General features: G+C 42.1%; 1 protein-coding gene across 1 annotated transcript in view; it reads right to left on the minus strand.

Moving 5' to 3' along the window:
• Window positions 1–445: 445 nt before the first annotated feature.
• The window catches only part of LOC140729838 (mucin-6-like), a 65607-nt gene continuing 49557 nt past the window's right edge, over window positions 446–16495 (minus strand). Inside the window, exon 10 of the mRNA XM_073050051.1 lies at window positions 446–787. Coding sequence (XP_072906152.1) covers window positions 777–787 — 11 coding nt within the window. The 3' untranslated portion in view covers window positions 446–776. The remainder of the gene's footprint in view (window positions 788–16495) is intronic.

The raw sequence follows: 16495 nt of genomic DNA on the forward strand, positions 1-16495 counted from the left end.
ATAAAGGGGCACAAACGTATGGTTAATACAAAACATTCAGATCATATACGTCGTCACAACTCAATCTAAAGCACAGGTATAGTAATAATCAATCAGAAATAAGCTCTATCGTTGTCTAGGGGTAATGTAAATATATATTGTTTACTGGATATCTAAAAGTCTTTTGCGGTCACTGCAGTTCCACCCGCTGCCGTCGTTGTGGTGTCGCGTTGGTGCACTTTTGTTAGAAAGAGAGAGAGAGATGGGGATGAAACAGTTACCTGACCGGTTTTCCAACCTGGAAGAGTTCGGTTTGTCGGAGCCTTGTTGGGGGAATGAACGTTCATCTGTGGCCTCCCCTGCAGCTAAGCCGCTCTCCTGTTGTGGGGTCGCCAATCCCAGGCAAGGAAAAGACGCCCACGAACCCCACCACCGGCTGTCGCTATCAAAACGCTGTCAGAGGATTTCTCGCATGTCTTCTGGTGCGTCTGAAGGGGTCCTCCCCCCCAGACCCTCCTTTATACTTCCTCACGGGATCGCCGGTGTCAATCTCTCTCTCAACCAGCCCACTTTGCCCGAGGGCTTTACACGTGGTCTTCATGAGACAATAGTCAAAGAGTCGCTTTATTCTGCTTCCCGGGGGAACGTGGTCTTCAGCACGTCTCCCTCTCTATCTTGGGTCATTTGACCCCCCCCTTGACTAGGGCTCTTGCGAATCTCACAAAGGAGGGGGCTGGGGTCATAAAATCAACTTAGATTTATTGCATCTTTTTTTGAGAAAGATAGACCGGCATGGATTAGAATAGAACTAGGTAAAATAGGAGAAAATACACCAGAAGATTTTATGTATAAATGGGAATCTAAATGGATACGGGAAAAGAAAGAATCTCCTATATTAAAACATTTGATTGACTTATGGAATAAGATAAATGTTGATGATGAGACAAAGAAATCTTTATTGGCAAAGAGATCTTTAATCCAAAATAGACTTATTCCTTTTAAAATGGATAATCAACTTTTATATAATTGGTTTCAAAAAGGGATTAGATATATAGGAGATTGTTTTGAAGGAGGTATATTAATGTAATTTGATCAATTAAAGAATAAATATAAAGTATCAAACAACACTCTTTTTTGTTACTTCCAATTAAGGGCTTATTTAAGAGAAAAATTAGGTCAAACAATGATATTGCCGAAATCTAATGAAATAGAAACTTTAATTCAAAAAGGAAAAACTGAAAAAATTATTTCTTGTATGTATAGCTTGATTCAAAAACAGGCAATTAAACAAGGAATCCATAAGTCAAGACAAAAATGGGAAAGTGACTTGAATATTAAAATTGAAGAAACAAATTGGTCAAGACTATGTCTTGATTGTATGACAAATACAATAAATGTCCGGTTAAGATTAGTGCAATATAATTTTTTACATCAATTATATATTACACCACAAAAAATAAATAAATTAAATCCAAATTTATCTGATCAGTGTTTCCGAAGTAACCAAGAAATCGGTACTTTTTTACATTCTACTTGGTCTTGTTCTAAAATTCAACCTTTTTGGACAAATTTAAGAGTTTTATTGGAACACAACTTCCACATAATCCAATATTATTTTTATTAGGCGATATTGAAGGGATAAAATCGAAACCCAAATTAAATAAATATCAGAAAGAATTTATAAAAATTGCACTGGCAGTAGCCAAAAAGGCTATTGCAGTTACTTGGAAATCGGATTCATACTTAAGTATAGATCGTTGGAAGAATGAAATTTCTAGCTGTATTCCACTTGAAAAAATTACTTATAATTTAAGAGATAAATATGAAACATTTTTGAAAATTTGGCGCCCTTATTTACAAAAGACAGGATTAAATATATAGGTGCTCCGAAGATAAAATAATTGGTTATTTGGGGAAAGAAATAAATATATATACTAAAGTTATTACAAATTCTGTGGAGCATGTGGGGATCTTCTGATATCCAGGCACTCTCTTTCTTTCTTTTTTGTTTTTCTTTTTCTTTTTTTCTATAGGGATGTTAGGGGGGAGGGGCTAAGGGAAGGGGGAAGGGTATATATCTTTTTCTTTCTGTAATCATTTGAAAACTCAATAAAAAAAGTTTTTAAAAAAATCTGAATGAATATACATTGTTGTAGGTGTCACCGACTTTATACAGAACTGTACAAGTAGTCCAGGTGTGATTTAAGGCAGAAACAAGAGAAGATCTGCAGATGCTAGAAATTCAAGCAAAACACAAAATGCTGGAGGAACTCAGCAGGCTAGGCAGCATCTGTGGAAAAATATCCAGTCAACATTTCAGGCTGAGACCCTTTGGCAGGGCTGGAGAAAAAAAGATGAGTAGAATATTTAAAAGATTTAAAAAGTGGAGGGAGGTGAGAGAGAAACACAAACGATAGGTGAAACTAGGGTGGGGGGAGAGATGAAGTAAAGAGCTGGGAAGTTGATTGGTGAAACGGATAGTGGGCTGGAGAAGGGGGAATCTGATAGGAGAGGACAGAGGGCAATGGAAAAAGAATGGGAGGAACATCAGAATGAGGCGATGGGCAAGCTAGGAGATAAGGCAAGGGAGGGAAAAGGGGATGGGGAATGGTGAAGGTGGGGGGGGGGAGGCATTACCAGATGTTCGAGAAATTGATGTTCATCCCATCAATTTGGAGGCTACCTGGGAGGAATACAACTGAGTGTGGCCTCGTCGTGACAGCAGAGGCAGCCATGGATTGACATATCGGAATGGGAAGCGGAATTAAAAAGGGTGGCCACTGGGAGATCCCGCTTCTTCTGGCACCAAAGGCCCAATCAGTGGCGGGAGCAGAGCCCAGCTGTAGGTCGGCGACGCTTGCTTAAAAGGAGAGCTTTGCGAGTGTTCAGTTACTTTGGATGCCCAATTAGCAGTGGGAGCAGAGCACAGCAAATTAAATAAAAGTACAGAAGGGACAACGGGAGAGTGAGGAGATGATTGATCAGACTTACAGGCAAGTAGTCACCCTGAAGTTTTAGGAGGCGAGTAGCTGGGTGACTGTCAGGAGAAATGAAAATGTAAATAGACAGCTAGAGCAGAGCCCAGCTGTGGCCATTCCCTTCAAAAATAAGTATACTGTTTGGATACTGTTGTGGAGATTGACCTCTCAGGGAATGCCATGGAGACCAGATTACTGGCAGTGAGCATGGGTCCATGGTGCAGAAGGTAAAGAGGTAGAAGAGGGTAGGGGTAGTGATTGGGGAGTCAATAGTGAGGGGAACAGACAGGAGATTCTGTGGATGTGAACAGGATAACTTGATGATATGTTGCCTCCCAGGTGCCAGGGTCAGGGATGTATCAGATCGTGTCCACATATTAGAGGGGGAGGGAGAGCAGCCAAATGTTTTGGTACAATGACATAGGAAGTAAAAGCAAAGAGGTCCTGAAGAGAGAATTTAGAGAGCTAGGCAGAAAGTTGAGAAGCAGGACTTCCAGAGTAGTAATTTCTGGATTGCTACCTGTGCCATGTGCCAGTGAGGGTAGAAACAGGATGATTTGGTAGATAAATGTGTGGCTGACAAGCTGGTGCAGGGGCCAGGGCTTAGGTTCTTAGATCATTTGGATCCCTTCTGCGGGGAGGTATGACCTGTACAAAAGGGTTGCACTTGAACCCGAGGGAAACCAATATTCTCGCGGGCAGATTTGTTAAACTAATTTGGCATGGGCTGAGAACCGAAGTGAAGGGACTCAGGATAGGATGGATGGTAAAAAAGCAAAGGTAGCATGTAGTCAGACTGTTAGGAAGGGCAAACAGATGATTGGACAAAATTGCAGCCAGCAGGGTGAGTATCAGTGCAGTAGGGATGCAAAATCCTAAAGGGTAGCAAATACAGCACTCAGTGTTATATCTCAATGTATGGTGTATAAGAGGTAAGGGTAAAAGGATCCTGATGACAGTTGTATACAGGCCTCCCAACAGTAGCCAGGATGTAGACCACAAATTACAACAAGAAATAGAAAAAGCTTGTTAAAAGGACAATGTTATGATAGTCATGGGAGATTGTAACATGCGCGTTGATTGGGAAAATCAGGTTGGTAATGGATCTCAAGAGAGTGAGTTTGTTGAATGCCTATGAGGTGGCTTTTTAGAACAGTTTGTTGTTGAGCCTACTAGGTTGGGTGTTATGTAATGAACTGGAGGCAATTGGGGACCTTAAGGTAAAGGAGTCCTCAGGAGCCAGTGATTACAATATGATTGAGTTCAACTTGAGACTTGGGAGGGAGAAAGTAAAGTCTGACGAAGTTGCATTTCAGTGGAGTAAAGGAAAATATAATGGTATGAGAGAGGAGTTGACCAAAGAAAATTGGAAGGAGATGCTGGCAGGGATGACAGCACAGCAGCAATGGTGAGAGTTTTTGGGGAAAAATGAGGAAAGTGCAGAACAGAGTATTCCAAAAACAAAGAATGACAAAATAGTACAACCATGGCTAACAAAGGAAGTAAAAGCAAATATAAAAGCTAAAGAGAGGGCATATAACAAAGGAAAACCTACCTGGAAGACAGGATTGGAAAGCTTTTAAAACCTACAAAGAGTAACTAAAATAATCATTAGAAGGGAAAAGATGAACTATGAAAGCAAGCTAGCAAGCAATATCAAAGTGGATTGTAAAAGCTTTTGCAAGTATGTAAAATAATAAAAAAGATGAGAGTGAATGTAAGACTGCTAGAAAATGAGGCCGGAGAAATAATAATGAGGGACAAGGAGATGGCAGATGAACTAAATGAGTATTTTGCATCAGTCTTCACTGTGGAAGACACTAGCAGTGTGCCTGATGTTGTAGTGTGTGAAGGAAGAGAAGTGGATGCAGTTACTATTACAAGGGAAAAGATGCTCAGAAAGCTGAGATACCAAAGGGTACGTAAGTCACCTGGACTGGATGAACTGCACCTTATGGTTCTGAAAGAGGTAGCATTAGAGATTGTGGAGTTATTAGCAATGATCTTTCAAAACTATTGGACTCTGGCATGGAGCCAGAGGACTAGAAATTTGCAAATGTCACTCCACTCTTTAAGAAAGGAGGAAGGCAGCAGGAAGGATATATAGACCAGTTAGCCTGACAGTAGTTGGGAAGATGTTGGAGTTAATTGTTAAGGATGAGGTTATGGACTACCTGGCGAGGCAGGTCAAGACAGGACAAAGTCAGCATGGTTTCCTTAAAAGAAAATCTTGCCTAACCAACCTGTTGGAATTCTTTGAGGAGATTACAAGTAGGATATATAAAGAGGATGCAGTGTATGTTGTATATTTGGACTTTCAGTAGGCCTTTGAAAAGATGCCACACATAAGGCCGCTTACCAAGCAAAAAACCCATGGTATTACAGTAAAGTTACTCACATGGTTAGAACATTGGCTGATTGGTAGGTGATGGTGAGTGGGAATAACAGGATCCTTGTCTGGTTGGCTGCCAGTGACTAATGGTGTTTCACAGGGGTCAGTGTTGGGACCGCTTCTTTTTATGCTGTATATCAATGATTTAGATGATGAAATAGATGGCTTTGTTGTCAAGTTTGCAGATGATACGAAGTTTGGTGGAGGAGCAGGTAGTGTTGAGGAAACAGGTAGGATGCAGAAGGACTTAGACAGATTCAGAGAATGGGCAAGAAAGTGGCAAACGAAATACAATGTTGGAAAATGCATGGTCATGCACTTTGGCAGTAGAAATAAATGTGCAGACTATGCTCTAAACAGGGAGAAAATCCAGATTTCTGAGATGTAAAGGAACTTGTGCAGAACACCCTAAAGGTTAACTGGTAAGTAGAGAAGGTAGTGAGAAAGGCAAATGCAATGTTAGCATTCATTTCAAGAGGTCTGGAATACAAGAGCAGGGATGTGATGCTGAGGCTTTATAGGGTATTAATGAGGGCTCACCTTAAGTATTATAAGCAGTTTTGGGCTCCTCATCTGAGAAAAGACATGCTGGCATTGGAGAGGGTCACAAGGATGATTCCGAGAATGTAAGCATTATCATATGTGGAACGCTTGATGGCTCTGGGTCTGTACTCACTGGAATTTAGAAGGATGAAGGCGGATCTCATTGAAACCTTTAATGATGAAAGGCCTAGACAGAGTAGATGTCGAAAGGATGTTTCCCATGGTAGGGGAGTCTAGGACAAGAGGGCACAGCCTCAGAATAGAGTGGCGTCCATTTAAAACAGAGATGTGGAGAAATTTCTTTAGGCAGAGGGTGCTGAATTTGTGTAATTTGTTACCACAGGCAGCTGTGGTGGTCAGGTCATTGGGTGTGTTTAAGGCTGAGCTTGATAGGTTCTTGATTGGACATGGCATCAAAGGTTATGGGGAGAAGGGTGGGAATTGGGGCTGAGGAGGGGAGAAAAAGAATCAGCCATGTCGGAGAAGGCTCAATGGGTCAAATAGCCTAATTCTGCTCCTATGTCTTATGGTCTAGGTCTGTCCATGGCCACCTCTACTGTTGCAATGAGGCCACGCTCAGGTTGGAGGAACACCACCTTATATTCCGTTTGGGTAGCCACCAATCTGATGGCATGAACATTGATTTCTCAAACTTCCAGTAATGCCCCCCCTTCACCATTCTCCATCCCCTTTTCCCTCTCTCAGCTTTGTCTGCCCATCTCTTCCCTCGGGTGCTCCTCTCCCTTTTCTCCATGGTTGTCTGTCCTCTCCTATCAGACTTCCCTTCTCCAGCCCTGTATCTCTTTCTCCAATTAACTTCCCAGCTCTTTACTTCATCACTCATCCTCCAGGTTTCACCTATCACCTGGTGTTTCTCACTCCCCTCCTCCTACCTTTTAAATCTACTTCTCATTGTTTTTCTCCAGTCCTGCCAAATGATCTAAGGCAAGCTACTTTAAGAGCAAGAAAGCAGTTCCAAGTGAATTTAACGATGGAACCGGATGCTCGTTGACTCTGGTGGGGTTTGCAGGCCATTACTTCCTACAAGGCTAAACCTAATGTCATAAATGACTGTGATGCTTCACTTCCATGTAAGCTCAATATCACTTAAGCACATCTTGAAAGGGAGAATAAAACTATACCTGCGCAAATTTCTGCAGCATCTGGTGACCCTGTGATCTCTGTCTCAGAGACTGATGTCAGAACATCTTTCAAAAGGATGAACTCTCACAAGGTGTTAGGTCCTGATGGTAAAACTGGTAGGACACCATCTGTACCAACCATCTAGCAAGAATGTTCAAGAACATCTTCAATCTCTCATTGCTTCAGTTGGAGGTTCCTACCTGCTTAAAAAATTATCAATCTTGCTGGTGTCCAAGAAGAGCAGTATGAGCTGCCTCAAAAAATATTACGTAGTGGCACTCATATCTACTGTGATGAGGTGCTCTGATCATGGCTTGAATTAACTCCTGCTTAAGCACAGACCTGGACTGCAATTTGCCTATCACCACAATAGGTCTAAAGTGGATGCAATCTCACTGACTCTCCACTTGGCCTTTGAATACTTGGAGAACAGCAATACCTATGTCATACTGATATTTATTAATTACAGTTCAGGATTCAACATCATCATCCCCTCAGTACAAATAAACTTCAAAACCTGGGCCACCGTACTTCTCTCTGCAATTGGATTTTTGACTTCATTGGGAGACCACAGTCATTGCAGATTGGAAATAACATCTGTCCACTGACAAAAGACACTGGGACATCAAAGATGTGTGCTTAGCCTGCTACTCTACTCACTCTACACCCTTGACTGTGTAGCTTAGTACAGCTCAAATGCCATCTATAAATATGCCATGTCACAACTACGTTAGCAGACTTTCAGATGGTGATGAGGAGACGTACAGGAGTGAAGCTGGTTGAGTGGTGTGACAACAACAACCTTGCACTCAACGTCACTATAACCTAAGAATTGATTATGGACTTCAGGAAGGGAAGCCAAGGGAACACACGGCAGTCCTCATTGAGGGATCTGCAGTTGGAAGGGTGAGCAGTTCCAAGTTCCTGGATGTCAATATCTCTGAAGATCTATGCTGGGACCAATACGTTGAATCAATTATGAAGAAGGCTAATGTGATTAAATTTCATTCAGGGTTTATGGAAATTTGAGATATTACCAAAGACTCGTGCAAATTTCTACAGTGATAATGTGAAGAGCATTCTGACTGGGTGCATCGCTGCCTTGTATGGAGGGGCCATTGCATCGGATCAGAAAAAGATAGAGGATTGCAAACTCAGCAAGTTCCCTCATGATCAGTAGCCTCCCCAGTGCCAAGACATCTTCAAAAGGTGATGCCTCAAAAAGATGCCTCATCATGAAGGAACCCCATCACACAGGACAGGCTCTCATCTTATGATTACCATGACAGAAGCCTGAAGAGAGACACTGAACATCTTTTTTCCTCTCTGCCAGATTTCTGAGCAGACAGTGATTCAATCTATGAGCACTGTCTCACTGTTTTTGCTCTTCTTGCACTGCTTATTTATTTTTTAAATAGAAATGTTTGTATATTTCTTATAGTAATTTAAAACATGCACTGCACTGCTGCAAAACAAAAAATTCACAATCATATGTCAGTGATATTAAATCTGCTCTTGCCATTATATTCCTTGCTATAAAGGCCAGTAGATCACTTCACTTCACTTCCCAACTATTTGCTGGAGCTGGATGACTGGGGACAACTTACAGTGAAGGAGGAGGTCCTGCAAAGAGAGTTTAGGGAGTTAGGTGCAAAGTTGAAGGACAGGACCTCCAGGGTTGCAATCTCAGGATTTCTCCCCATGCCACATGCTAGTAAGGCTAGAAATAGGAAGATAATGCAGTTAAAACGTGACTAAGGAGATGGTGCAGGAGGGAGGGCTTCATGTTTCTGGACAATTGGGCTTGTTCCAGGGAAGGTGGTACCTGTTCCGATGGGACGGTTTGCACCTGAACTGGAGGGGGTCTAACATCCTTCTGGGTAGGTGAGCTAGTGCTGCTCCAGGGGGTTTAAACTAGATTTGCAGGGGGAGGGGAACCAGAGTGTGAGGTGGAGGAAGATAAAGGTCATGCGAGGACTACTTGTGCGGACAGAAATCAAAGATTTGTATGTGATAAAAATGTTCTCAGGTGCCAAACTGAAGAGACTGGGGAAGAGGCATCTGGCTCTCAAATAGCCAAAGATAGGAGACAGCGTGTGAGGGAGGATAGGCAGGTGATAGAAAAGGAATGTGCTCAGACCGTAGGTTTGAGATGTATCTATTTTAACGCAAAGAGTGTTGTGAACAAAGTGGATGAGCTTAGAGAGTGGATCAGTACTTGGAGCTATGATGTAGTGGCCATTACAGAGACTTGGATGGCTCAGGGACAGGAATAGTTACTTCAGGTGCCGGGTTTTAGATGTTTCAGAAAGGACAGGAAGAGAAGCAAAAGAAGTGGGGGTGTGGTACTGTTGATCAGAAATAGTGTCACGGCTGCAGAAAAGGTGGATGTCATGGAAGAATTGTCTACAGAGTCTCTGTGGGTGGAGATTAGGAATAGGAAGGGGTCAATAACTTTACTAGGTGTTTTTTACAGGCCACCCAATAGAAACAGGGATATCGAGGAGCAGACAGGGAAACAGATCCTGGAAAGGTGTAATAATAACAGAGTTGTCGTGAAGGGAGACTTTAATTTCCCCCAGAGCAAGGGGTTTAGATGGGGTGGAGTTTGTTAGGTGTGTTCAGGAAGGTTTCTTCACACAATATGTAGATAAGCCTACAAGAGGAGAGTCTGTACTTGATTTGGTATTGGGAAATGAACCTGGTCAGGTGTCACATCTCTCAGTCGGAGAGCATTTTGGAGATAGTGATCATAATGCTATCTCCTTTACCATAGCATTGGAGAGAGATATTAAGCTATTAGGCAGGAATTTAAAAGCTTAAATTGGAAACAGATGTTCTCAAGGAAAAGTACGGAAGAAATGTGGCAAATGTTCAGGGAATATTTGTGTGAAATTCTGCATATGTACGTTCCAATGAGACAGGGAAGTTATGGTAGGGTGCAGGAACCGTGATGTACAAAGGCTGTAATAAATCTGGTCAAGAAGGAAAAAAGCTTACAAAAGGTTCAGAGAGCCAGGTAATGTTAGAGATCTAGAAGATTATAAGGCTAACAGGAAGGAGCTTAAGAAGGAGATTAGGAGAGCCAGACGGGGCCATGAGAAGGCCTTATAACCATAACCATGTAATAACTACAGCACGGAAAAAGGCCATCTCAGCCCTTCTAGTCCGTGCTGAACGCTTATTCTCACCTAGTCCCACCTTCCTGCACTCAACCCATAACCCTCCATTCCTTTCCTGTCCATATACCTATCCAATTTTACTCTAAATCACAATATTGAACCTGCCTCTACCACTGCTACTGGAAGCTCGTTCCACACAGCTACCACTCTCTGAGTAAAGAAATTCCCCCCTCGTGTTACCCCTGAACTTTTGCCCCCTAACTCTCAACTCATGTCCTCTTGTTTGAATCTCCCCTACTCTCAATGGAACTTAGGTGCTGAAACCCAGGTAACATTCTAGTAAATCTCCTCTGTACTCTCTATTTTGTTGACATCTTTCCTATAATTCGGTGACCAGAACTGTACACAATATTCCAAATTTGGTCTTAACAATGCCTTAACATTACATCCCAACTCCTATACTCAATGCTCTGATTTATAAAGGCCAGCATACCAAAAGCTTTCTTCACCACCCTATCCACATGAGATTCCACCTTCAGGGAACAATGCACCATTATTCCTAGATCACTCTGTTCTACTGCATTCCTCAATGCCCTACCATTTACCATGTATGTCCTATTTTCACTATTCCTACCAAAATGTAGCACCTCACATTTGTCAGCATTAAACTCCATCTGCCATCTTTCAGCCCACTCTTCGAACTGGCCTAAATCTCTCTGCAAGCTTTGAAAACCTACTTCATTATCCACAACGCCACCTACCTTAGTATCATCTGCATACTTACTAATCTAATTTACCACCCCATCATCCAGATCATTAATGTATATGACAAACAACATTGGACCCAGTACAGATCTCTGCGGCACACCCCTAGTCACCGGCCTCCAACCTGACAAACAGTTATCCACCACTACTCTCTGGCATTTCCCATTCAGCCACTGTTGAATCCATTTTACTACTTCAATATTAATACCTAACGATTAAACCTTCCTAACTAACGTTCTGTGCAGAACCTTGTCAAAGGCCTTACTGAAGTCCATATAGACAACATCGACTGCTGTACTCTCGTCAACTTTCCTAGTAACCTGTTCAAAATATTCAATATAATTTGTCAAACATGACCTTCCACGCACAAATCCATGTTGACTGTTCCTAATCAGACCCTGTCTATCCAGATAACTATATATACCATCTCTAAGAATACTTTCCATTAATTTACCCACCACTGACGTCAAACTTACAGATCTATAATTGCTAGGTTTACTCTTAGAACCCTTTTTAAACAATGGAACAACATGAGCAATACACCAATCCTCCAGCACCATCCCTGTTTCTAATGACATTTGAAATATTTCTGTCAGAGCCCCTGCTATTTCCACACTAACTTCCCTCAAGGTCCTAGGGAATATCCTGTCAGGATCTGGAGATGTATCCACTTTTATAGTCCTTAAAAGCAACAGCACATCCTCCTCTTTAATCGTCGTAGTTTCCATAACTTCCCTACTTGTTTCCCTTACCTTACACAATTCAATATCTTTCTCCTTAGTGAATACCGAAGAAAAGAAATTTGTTCAAAATCTCCCCCATCTCTTTTGGCTCCACACATAGCTGTCCACTCTGATTCTCTAAGGGACCAATTTTATCCCCCACTATCCTTTTCCTATTAATATAACTGTAGAAACCTTTAGACATTCTACAACTATGTGAAGAGCAGGAGGATAAGACGTGAAAGAATAGGACCTATCAAATGTGACAGTGTGGAAGTGCGTATGGAAGAGGAGGAAATAGCAGAGGTACTTAATGAATACTTTACTTCAGCATTCACTATGGAAAAGGCTCTTGGTGATATTAGTGACGGCTTGCAGCAGATTGAAAAGTTTGAGCATGTGTTTATTAAGGAAGAGGATGTGATGGAGCTTTTGGAAAGCATCAAGTTGGATAAGTCACCGGGCCCGGATGAGATGTACCCCAGGCTACTGTGGGAGGCGAGGGAGGAGATTGCTGAGCCTCTGACAATAATCTTTGCATCATCAATAGGGATGGGAGAGGTTACAGAGGATAGGAGGGTTGCAAATGTTGTTCCTTTATTCAGGAAAGGGAGTAAAGGTAGACCAGGAAATTATAGACCAGTGAGTCTTACATCAGTGGTTGGTAAATAGATGGAGAAGATCCTGAGAGGCAGGATTTATAAACATTTGGAGAGGTATAATATAATTAGGAATAGTCAGCATGGTTTTGTCAAGGGCAGGTCGTGCCTTACGAGCCTGATTGAATTTTTTGAGGATGTGACTAAGCACATTGATGAAGGAAGAGCAGTAGATGTAGTGTATATGGATTTCAGCAAGGCATTTGGTAAAGTAGCCTACACAAGGCTTATTGAGAAAGTAAGGAGGCATGGGATCCAAGAAGCTTTGTGGATCGAGAACTGGCTTGCCCACAGAAGGCAAAGAGTGGTTGTAGATGGGTCATATTCTGCATGGAGGTTGGTCACCAGTGGAGTGCCTCAGGGATCTGTTCTGGGACCCTTACTCTTCGTGATTTATATAAATGACCTGGATGAGGAAGTGGAGGGATGGGTTAGTAAATTTGCTGATGACATAAAGGTTGGAGGTGTTGTGGATAGTGTGGAGGGCTGTTAGAGGTTACAGCGGGACATTGACAGGATGCAAAACTGGACTGAGAAGTGGCAGATGGAGTTCAACCCAGGTAAGTGTGAAGTGGTTCATTTTGGTAGGTCAAATATGATGGCAGAATATAGTATTATTGGTAAGACTTTTGGCAGTGTGGAGGTTCAGTGGGATCTTGGGGTCAGAGACCATAGGATGCTCAAAGCAACTGCACAGGTTGACTCAGTAGTTAAGAAGGCGTACAGTGTATTGGCTTTCATCAATCGTCGATTTGAATTTAGGAGCTGAGAGATAATGTTGCAGTTATATAGGACCCTGGTCAGACCCCACTTGGAGTACTGTGCTCAGTTTTGGTCGCCTCACTACAGGAAGGATGTGGAAGCCATAGAGAGGGTGCAGAGGAGATATACAAGGATGTTGCCTGGATTGGGGAGCATGCCTTATGAGGATAGGTTGAGTGAACTTGGCCTTTTCTCCTTGGAGCGACAGAGGATGAGAGGTGACCTGACAGAGGTGTAAAAGAGGATGAGAGGCGTTGATCATGTGGATAGTCAGAGGCTTTTTCCCAGAGCTGAACTGGTTGCCAAAAGAGGACACAGGTTTAAGGTGCTGGGAAGTAGGTACAGAGCAGATGTCAGGGGTAAGTTTTTTACACAGAGAGTGGTAAGTACATGGAATGGGCTTCCGGCAACGGTGGTGGAGGCGGATACAATAGGCTCTTTTAAGAGACTTTTGGATAGGTACATGGAGCTTAGAAAAATAGAGGGTTATAGGTAAGCCTATTTATTTCTAGGGTAGGGAATGTTCGGCACAACCTTGTGGGCCGAAGGTATTGTGCTGTAGGTTTTCTATGTTTCTATGATCCGTGTACCAAGGACAATGAGGTTGCTCACAATAGTAACTCCATTCAATCTGTCAGCAGTTAAAAATATTCCACCTATTTATTATTTCTGCCAGAATGAAAGATCTCACATTCCAGGATGGATTCCATCTATCAAGAAGTTTAACCATTTAATCATATAACAATTACAGCACGGAAACAGGCCATCTCGGCCCTTCTAGTCCATGCCGAACGCTTACCGTCACCTGATCCCACTGACCTGCACTCAGCCCAAAACCCTCCATTCCTTTCCCGCTCATATACCTATCTAATTTTACTTTAAATGACAATACTGAACCTGCCTCTACTACTTCTACTGGAAGCTCTTTGCACACAGCTACTACTCTCTGAGTAAAGAAATTCCCCCTCGTGTTACCCCTAAACTTTTGCCCCCTAACTCTCAACTCATATCCTCTTGTTTGAATCTCCCCTACTCTCAAGGGAAAAAGTCTAACCATGTCCACTCTATCTATCCCCCTCATAATATTAAATACCTCTATCAAGTCCCCCCTCAACCTTCTACGCTCCAAAGAATAAAGACCAAACTTGTTCAACCTTTCCCTGTAACTTAGGTGCTGAAACCCAGGTAATATTCTAGTAAATCTTCTCTGTACTGTCTCTATTTTGTTGACATCTTTCCTATAATTCGGTGACCAGATCTGTACACAATACTCCAAATTCAGCCTTACTAATGCCTTTTACAACTTTAACATTACATCCCAACTCCTATACTCAATTCTCTGATTTGTAAAGGCCAACATACCAAAAAGCTTTCTTCACCACCCTATCCACATGAGATTCCACCTTCAGGGAACTATGCAACATTATTCCTAGATCACTCTGTTCTACTGCATTCTTCAATGCCCTACCATTTACCATGTATGTCCTATTTGGATTATTCCTACCAAAATGTAGTACCTCACACTTATCAGCATTAAACTCCATCTACCATCGTTCAGCCCACTCTTCGAACTGGCCTAAATCTCTCTGCAAGCTTTGAAAACCTACTTCATTATCCACAACGCCACCTACCTTTGTATCATCTGCATACTTACTAATCTAATTTACCACCCCATTATCCAGATCATTAATGTATATGACAAACAATATTGGACCCAGTACAGATCCCTGAGGCACACCACTAGTCACCGGCCTCCAACCTGACAAACAGTTACCCACCACTACTCTCTGGCATCTCCCATCCAACCACTGTTGAATCCATTTTTCTACTTCAATATTAATACCTAACGATTGAACCTTCCTAACTAACCTTCCGTGCGGAACCTTGTCAAAGGCCTTACTGAAGTCCATATAGACAACATCCTCTGCTTTACCCTTGTCAACTTTCCTCGCAAGCTCTTCAAAAAATTCAATAAGATTTGTCAAACATGACCTTCCACGCACAAATCCATGTTGACTGTTCCTAATCAGACCCTGTCTATCCAGATAATTATATATACCATCTCTAAGAATACTTTCCATTAATGTACCCACCACTGATGTCAAACTTACAGGCCTATAATTGCTAGGTTTACTCTTAGAACCATTTTTAAACAATGGAACCGCACGAGCAATTTGCCAATTCTCCGGCACCATCCCCATTTCTAATGACATTTGAAATATTTCTGTCAGAGCCCCTGCTATTTCTACACTAACTTCCCTCAAGGTCCTGGGGAATATCCTGTCAGGATCTGGAGATTTATCCACTTTTATATTCCTTAAAAGCGACAGCACATCCTCCTCTTTAATCATCATAGTTTCTATAACTTCCCTACTTGTTTCCCTTACCTTACACAATTCAATATCCTTCTCCTTAGTGAATACCAAAGAAAAGAAATAGTTCAAAATCTCCCCCATCTCTTTTGGATCCACACATAGCTGTCCACTCTGATTCAGTAAGGGACCAATTTTATCCCCCACTATCTTTTTGCTATTAACTATCCTTTTGCTAGTAAACCCTTTGGATTTACTTTCACCTTACTTGCCAAAGCAACCTCGTATCTTCTTGTGGAACACAGCAGGCCAGGCAGCATCTATAGGGAGAAGCGCTGTCGACGTTTCGGGCCGAGACCCTTCTGACGAAAATCTCGGCCCAAAATGTCGACAGCGCTTCTCCCTATAGATGCTGCCTGGCCCGCTGTGTTCCACCAGCATTTTGTGTGTGTTGTTGTTTGAATTTCCAGCATCTGCAGATTTCCTCGTGTTTGCTCGTATCTTCTTTTAGCTTTCCTAATTTTTTCTTAAGATTCTTTTTACATTCTTTATATTCCTTGAGCACCTCATTTACTCCATGCTGCCTATATTTATTGTAGATATCTCTCTTTTTCCTAACCAAGTTTCCAATACCCCTTGAAAACCATGGCTCTCTCAAACTTTTAAACTTTCCTTTCAACCTAACAGGAACATAATCTACTAGAGAAACCAATCTATTAATGTTTTTCGAGGAATTTACCAGGAAAGTGGATGAAGGGAAGGCAGTGGATGTTGTATACATGGACTTCAGTAAGACCTTTGACAAGGTCCCGCATGGGAGGTTAGCTAGGAAGATTCAGTCACTAGGTATACATGGAGAGGTAGTACATTTAATTAGACATTGGCTCAATAGAAGAAGCCAGAGAGTGATAGTGGAGGATTGCTACTCTGAGTGGAGGCCTGTGACTAGTGGTGTGCCACAGGGATCAGTGCTGGGTCCATTGTTATTTGTCATCTATATGAATGATCTGGATGATAATGTGGCAAATTGGATCAGCAAATTTGCTGATGATACGAAGATTGGATGTGTAGTGGACAGTGAGGAAGGTTTTCAAAGACAATAGACAATAGACAATAGG

This window comes from Hemitrygon akajei, chromosome 6 (assembly GCF_048418815.1).
Source record: "Hemitrygon akajei chromosome 6, sHemAka1.3, whole genome shotgun sequence".
NCBI lineage: Eukaryota > Metazoa > Chordata > Chondrichthyes > Myliobatiformes > Dasyatidae > Hemitrygon > Hemitrygon akajei.